Source organism: Penaeus vannamei, chromosome 20 (assembly GCF_042767895.1).
Source record: "Penaeus vannamei isolate JL-2024 chromosome 20, ASM4276789v1, whole genome shotgun sequence".
Lineage (NCBI taxonomy): Eukaryota > Metazoa > Arthropoda > Malacostraca > Decapoda > Penaeidae > Penaeus > Penaeus vannamei.
This window is the reverse complement of record NC_091568.1, coordinates 5,184,886-5,192,385: the sequence shown is the minus strand read 5'-3', so window position 1 is coordinate 5,192,385 and position 7,500 is coordinate 5,184,886. Positions and strand designations below refer to the sequence as shown.

General features: G+C 40.8%; 1 protein-coding gene across 1 annotated transcript in view; it reads left to right on the top strand.

The window, feature by feature from the left end:
• The first annotated feature begins 5,645 nt into the window (after positions 1-5,645).
• LOC113815189 (tubulin alpha-1 chain) overlaps positions 5,646-7,500 on the top strand; it is a 4,600-nt gene continuing 2,745 nt past the window's right edge. The window contains exons 1-2 of the mRNA XM_027367265.2: positions 5,646-6,285; positions 7,337-7,500. The exon at positions 7,337-7,500 is cut by the window's right edge and continues 59 nt beyond it. Coding sequence (XP_027223066.1) covers positions 6,283-6,285; positions 7,337-7,500 — 167 coding nt within the window. The 5' untranslated portion in view covers positions 5,646-6,282. The remainder of the gene's footprint in view (positions 6,286-7,336) is intronic.

Below are 7,500 nucleotides of genomic sequence, written 5' to 3'. Positions count from 1 at the left end.
GCTGGCTTTCATTTTTCGGGTGATGTCCTTATTTGGTATCTGTTGGATCTAGCCTTGACTCTGCCCTAGCTTTTTATTTGTTTATATGTTAGTTTTTTTTATTTGTTTGTCGATCTATTTCTGTGTCTATTTGTCTGTGTCTGTTTATTTATCTATTTATCTCTCTATCAGGACGTATGTCTATCTACCAACCCAACTATGTGTGTTTGTGTCTCTGCATTTTGCTGTTTATTGAATGCGAATATATAATTTATTGGACGCGTAGACCAGAGCGCTATAAGATTATCAATGTTACTCGCAATATACTAAAATTTCATCATCAATATGTATATATATATATATATATATATATATATATATATATATATATATGTGTGTGTGTGTGTGTGTGTGTGTGTGTGTGTGTGTGTGTGTGTGTGTGTGTGTGTGTGTGTGTGTGTGTGTGTGTGTGTGAGTGTGAGTGTGAGTGTGTGTGTGTGTGTGTGTGTGTGTGTGTGTGTGTGTGTGTGTGTGTGTGTGTGTGTATCCGCATTCCCTCGATACACAATTTCACAAAAATTTAGTTGGGTAGATAATATTGGAAACACTTCCGTTACGAATAAACAGAAGTTGTTTAGACAGATGTGTAAGTCTGTGGATCATAACTGTAATGTTTGCTATGATATAGTTCACTGCAAACTCATTCAATTTCGAGTCACTTCATGGAACAGAGTGTAAGAATAATGGGTATTTAATATTTGTGAAGAAAGTGTGACTAGTTTCTCTGATTTTATTATTATTATTTTTTTAGTTTTAAGAAAAAAAGTTTGAGCTGTTATGCGAATACAATTTTTATTTGACTTTTAAAAACGTTTGGCGTAGGCAATAGATAGAAATATAAATCGTGTTAGCACTACATTTCCGTTTTTCCATATTGTTGACTCGATAATCTGTAATCTTAATTACCTTCATTTGTATCTCATTATATATATATTTTTTGGGGGAGATACCATTGGTATTTATGAAATTATAGTTAAGACGAAAAATCTGAAGCTGTCGAGTCTGCCGTAGAAGTGGCCAAAAGTAAGAAATCCACCTTTTTAGGATTGATTTTGATATTATTTGTAATGATTTCTCACCACAGAAGATCCCAGCTATCCATTGAAGCTTGCTGGCGATGGTGACCATTCCACAGTAGAAGTTATCAAATGATTAAAACAGAAACTGAAACATTTAGCCGCACCCAAGAAAGAAAACGTGAAATTCACCATTACGTCAAAGTATATCAAGGAAATTCCTCTAATGTGTAAGGATAGAATTAAAGGAATGTGGAAGTGCAAAGGTACCGCAGCAGAGACAGTCATCAGCGAGAGATTCCAGAGATCCCCGTCATTTAACTGACCTTTTAATCGTGACACATTTCCTTGCTAAACTTAGACCTCCTTTTTTATTTTAGTCCAAGAAAATTAAAAAATATACTTTACTAGATTATTAAACATTCTATATTCAGGTAGATCAGTGACTCCTTTTTTTTTAGTCCAAAAAAAATTAAAATATAATTTACTAGATTTTTAAACATTCTATATACAGGTAGATCAGTGATTTGGAGGATCAGGTGATACCTCTGATCGATTGTTGAGTCCGACACTAACGCCTAGTAATGTAAATGCGTTCCGTGTGATTCAGAACCCCGTCAGCAACCAATCAATAGCTAAGGAGGATGGGGTGTCTTCTTCCCTACGTATTATTTCTCCATTATAACGTATCCGTAGACATTACCCCAGCGCAGCCTCGTATTCTAACCTTGCCTCACCTTGCTTTACGTAAATATTTGTTCGTCCTGAGTTGCAAAGGGTCTTCCCTTGCCCTTTCGTATCTCTTTATAAGCACGGTGTTTACGAAGATGATCTGTGGAATGGCAAAAGGAAAAGGTTTTTTATCCTGAAAGTGAATCATCGGCGAGACTAACCAGAGAAGCGGTCGTGCGGTTCTGTGTCAGAAGAATGTAAGCGGCGGCGATGCTGTGGTGCATCACTTATCCTGCTGGTGCTGCACGATTGCCACATCTACAGCTTCTGCTTTATCTCTCCGTGGACCCTCCTATCCTCTATTCTCACTAGCCATATTATCCTTACAAGCACTCCATACTTAACTGCTAAACAACAAATACTCATTGAGCTTCTGCTAGCAAAGAAAATCGAGTGTTCTCAGCTCATCGTCAACGTGGCTGACATTTCCTTCCTCCCTCTTGTTCACAATCGACTGTGGGTGTTTGTACAGGGACTATGTGATGCTGTGCAATACGCTCATGTTATTTGGGATATCAAGTAGCATCCTGAGGGACCGCGCTCGCCAGTGGACTTTGTGAATCAGTTCCTAATTATAGCCCTCAGTAATTAAGATTGTTGAAAGGGCTCCTTATGATCTATAATAAGTTTAATAATTTAGTATCGTCACTTATCTAAATCGTCTTCCCGTCCTTTTTGGCGACGGGTAGATATGACTCTAAAACCACAAGTGTCAGTCTGAGCAAGCACCCGCAACCAGACCGAGCGTAGTAGTTAAAAGTAAAACTCTCACCCATTTGAGTGGCCTGAAGTTCCATCTAATCATCATTATGACTCACAATGACAAGATGTGCGATCTCTACAGTTAGATGTCTGACTCCAGTGTCAGAGTGGTTACCAGCCGAGGAAGATATGTTAATACTTTATCAACCTCAAATTTCCAATACGTACTGTCATTTCGAATGTCTGTATTCAAACCTACGACGGGCAGCAAGTATCTAAACCGACACCTCGGCTGCAGTAATCTAAATCCAATCTAAATTCATCCTGCGCGCGAAAGGAGAGCTTCGCCAACGCACCATAGCCACCATCCACAACCGCCGGCATCGCCACCGCCGCGACCGAACCGACCCCAAATCTGCACACCTCACTAAGCAGGCCACGTCGGGCCGTCTCCGCCATGGCCAGGATGTAGGCGTATAAAGCAATGACCACCAATAGTCCCAGAGTACGACGTAACGCGACCATTTCCGCTTCTCAGGGATAGGCGGGCCTAACAACAGGTGGCGAGGTGGCGCCTGTTCATGGGGGAGCGTCAACCGCGTGTCCTGACTGGTGAAGTTCACAGTCATGTTGGCCGTTCTAGAACAGTCTGTCACTTGTCGGTGATTCTGAAATGCATTCCGGTTCTCACTGCACGCGTTTCTTTTGTTATTTTTGCCTGTAAGGCCTTTTCAAATATCTTTTTATCGCCTCTTTAACCCACATTACTAACCTAAAGAATAAACATACTTTGACCAAAAGCAACTTAATCCTTATATATGCGTAAGCCTTATTCTGTAGAAGAAATTTTTCATAACATATACTGTAAAACTTTAATCCTGTGTCTACAATTCTGACATTTTCTCAGGCTGCCTTTCTACTCACCGCATTTTGGCAAAGGTTAGGCCTAAAGAGAATATATTTGAGCGAACTGCTGTAACTGTTTCCTTGAATATTGATATTTCTTTGTTTCTTTTTATTTTGATTATATCTTTAGGTTATTCTCTCTCTCTCTATCTATCTATCTCTCTTTCTCTTTCTCTTTCTCTTTCTCTTTCTCTTTCTCTCTCTCTCTCTCTCTCTCTCTCTCTCTCTCTCTCTCTCTCTCTCTCTCTCTCTCTCTCTCTCTCTCTCTCTCTCTCTGTGTGTGTGTGTGTGTGTGTGTGTGTGTGTGTGTGTGTGTGTGTGTGTGTGTGTGTGTGTGTGTGTGTCTGTCTGTCTGTCTGTCTGTCTGTCTGTCTGTCTCTCTCTCTCTCTCTCTCTCTCTCTCTCTCTCTCTCTCTCTCTCTCTCTCTCTCTCTCTCTCTCTCTCCGAGATGGACAACAAGGTAAACAGGCCTAAATATATCCTACCAAACGACAGACAGAAAATAAATAATGAAGCCAAAGAATCCGTCAAAATATGTAGAGACATTTACAAACTCTAAAACCACTGACGAAAACCATTCTCAGAATTAACGTGTATTGTTACATTGTGTACACATCCCCGTCCTGATTACGTGGCTAACTACCATGGCAGTCACGTCCCGTATCTGAGAGAGAAAAAAAAAGATGGACGACGTTGCCTTTGCTCTTTGGAAATCTGTACTTTACATTTACCTTTTTGCTACAAACGACGTGGTTGTGTGAGTTTTCGGGCCATTATGGGCTAAAGTAAGTTATATCTGTTGTATATTACTCGAAGGATTAATGGGACTGAATTAACAGGTAGATTGTTGTTTCCTAAAGTAACGGAAATCTCTCATCTTTTTTTCAGGCCGGCTTAGGTTAGGAATGTTAGGCGAAGCTTCCCGTCGTTAAAATGATTTCGGAGTAAGAATATAATATAAGAGTGGATATTACAGTAAATTTTAGCGAGGCTGTTAAATGAAGGTTAAAAGTGCTTGTGAGTTTGGTCGTTAGATCATATATTCGGCATTTTGTTTAGGAAAGGCAGCGTTGTCTGAAGGTTAGATACTGCTACTTATGAATGCATGGCTGTAACCATAACACGTATTCGTCGTTCATGCTCCGGTGTCAGGCTTCGAACACCATATCTGGCGTTGATATCATGGTATTATTGCCAGATCTCGTTTATTCCTAAGGCTTGGTGCGGTTCGTGAATTCCCACACGCATTAAAATCGCATAACATCCCAGCACGACCAACAAAGATTCACCATTTCTCACTCAAGATGGCGTCGTCACCATGAGCTGGGAGTGATGTGTACCAGTTGAGCAAGTGCTGCAGCTTTCCACGTGAGGGATATGTTACATCTCAGCCTCGTCGCACCGAAAACGAGCCGGCCTTGAAGGTCAACCTCGAGATTTAGATCTACTGTTCCATTACTTTCCTTTTGAAGCTGGAGAATGCCGTGCGTCGCGAATCGGGTTACTCTTTAAAATGAATATTATGGATTATCTACTGCCAGGCGACAGAATGATGTAAGTAATCAATATCAGACTTCTAGGTCGCCCCGGAGCCCTAGCCTTCTCTTGGATAGTGGATGTTCAAGAGCCAGAACAGATAAACGGGATTTCCTTCGAAAAGACGTGGCCGGTGTTCACTTTTTGGCTCGTCATTTCCGCTGTTCCTTCTGGATCTATCGACTGTGCATGTCGCGCCTCTCTCTCACAGAAGCTCGCAAACGCAGTATATTCATTTACCTGTGAATGTGTATGTGTATTTATAATTCAGTCTCTCTCTCTCTCTCTCTCTCTCTCTCTCTCTCTCTCTCTCTCTCTCTCTCTCTCTCTCTCTCTCTCTCTCTCTCTCTCTCTCTCTCTCTCTCTCTCTCTCTCTCTATGTGTGTGTGTTTGTGTGTGTGTGTGCGTGCGTGTGTGCATGTGTATGTGTGTCAACATGTATCTGTTAATGTAAAGGAATGAAAGGCAGATAGATATACATATTGATATATATACGTATGTATATGCATGTGTGTATATATACATATATATACATATATATGTATGTATGTGTATGTATATATATATATATATATATATAGAGAGAGAGAGAGAGAGAGAGAGAGAGAGAGAGAGAGAGAGAGAGAGAGAGAGAGAGAGAGAGAGAGAGAGAGAGAGAGAGAGATGCAGCATCGTATTACTTGCATAAATAATTTGTCCCATGCTTGTTAGAATGTTTTAAACTCAGCCACTCTAAGTGCAGCGGAAGGTGTGTCTTCGTTGAGAATGTAAAGGATGATGTCATTCAAGCTGGAAGCTAAAGAAAAGTATGATATCATAAAACAGCGCTGGGTATTTGTGCATTGCTTAAGAACCGCATCCTCATCATTACACGTGGTATGAGAATGCCTCTTTTTATAATGCCGTGTCATCTAAGGTAAAATATGTCCTGGAATCTGTTTTAAAAGAACAAAACTCCCCATCGTCTGATGCATTATTTAAAACGGAATACGGCGCATGTGCCATGTTCCACTAAATGAACTGTCAGCAGTTGATATCATAGACTAAACTTCTTTGGAGGATGAATATCATACCCTCAATCCACCATAGCCATACACTCGCATCATCCATCTTTAAAATAATCCTCTATCCCCCTATAATGTCAAACGAGAAGGTCAAATAATCGTAAAGATCGTACCGCCATGCCTCGTCTTGCGCAGAATCCGGACTTTGAACCTCGCGCACGCCAATGGAACCGAGCGTATATATACCGGTGAGAAGGCAGCACCGGCATCCAATTGCGGGAAGTTCCAACGCTGCTCCTGTGAGAAGGATTTTATCTCCCTCTAATCCCCTCAAAACTCAATCAACATGGTGAGTAGTCGGAGATTATTTATCGATTGGTGATTAGGGTTTGTGATTTCGTGGTCGGGTTTTGTGTTTGATTTATATTTACAGAGAAATTAGGGAAAACATGGGGAGTTGACGCTCGCCTTCATGGACGGTTGATTCAAATGAAGGCCGGGACCGGTTGCGCTGTTCGTTCGCTTCCCGCCTCTTTAAATAACTAGTTTTCTTAAAGGTCCAACACGTCAACAGCCACTCCCTAATGCAAATCAGAGAGCTGATTTAAATCCCTAGGCCAAAACCAAAGCAGAAAGTTGAGAAGTGTCGGAATTCAAGAAGTGGGCGGCACTTCCGTTACCACCCCGAGCGGCCCCTCGTGACTCACCACTTATCTTCCCGTCAGGACGTGGGGCTTCGCTCTCTCTCTCTCTTTCTCCTCCTACTTTGCTCTCTTTCTCTCTTCTCTCATTCGCCTTTTGTTTCTGTTCGGTTTCTTCAAGGTTTATGTGACGGAGAAGACAATGGTTATTCGGTAATATTTAAATGGAAGAGTTAGATAGCAAAGGTTACCGTGACGTGGTAGTAAATGTCAAATGAATTTACTCGCTTCATAGCAGTATTTATGTCATTTATTGCTTTTAAATGTTATTTTATAGGATTTCGAACAAACTATTAGCATTTGTAGACTTAAGGATTATAACCACCACGAAAAATAGTGTCAGTGTATGTCAGTTCGCATCTTTTGCTGCCCTCCCATAACGTAACCTGTTGAATGTTCCTGCCTGATAACAGAAAAGTTAACTTTTATGCAGAATGTATATTCATGTACATATTCCATTAGAAAGGAAGTGCCTGAGCAATGTAGTTAGGTAAAGTAATGAGTTGATATCAAAATCATACAAAAAAAAAAAAAAAATCATGCTTTTCTATATGTAGGAGTGTATCTGTCTGATAAATAGATTTTTAAAAATCGAGACTATATCAATAATCCTTTTCTTTCAGCGTGACTGCATCTCAGTCTGATATCAAAGTCATAGATAAAAAAAATCGAGACTATATATAAATCCTTTTCTTTCAGCGTGAGTGCATCTCAGTCCACTTGGGTCAGGCTGGTGTCCAGATGGGCAATGCCTGCTGGGAGCTTTACTGCCTTGAGCATGGCATCCAGCCTGACGGTCAGATGCCCTCTGACAAGACTATTGGTGTCAGTGACGACTCCTTCAACACCTTCTTCAGCGAGAC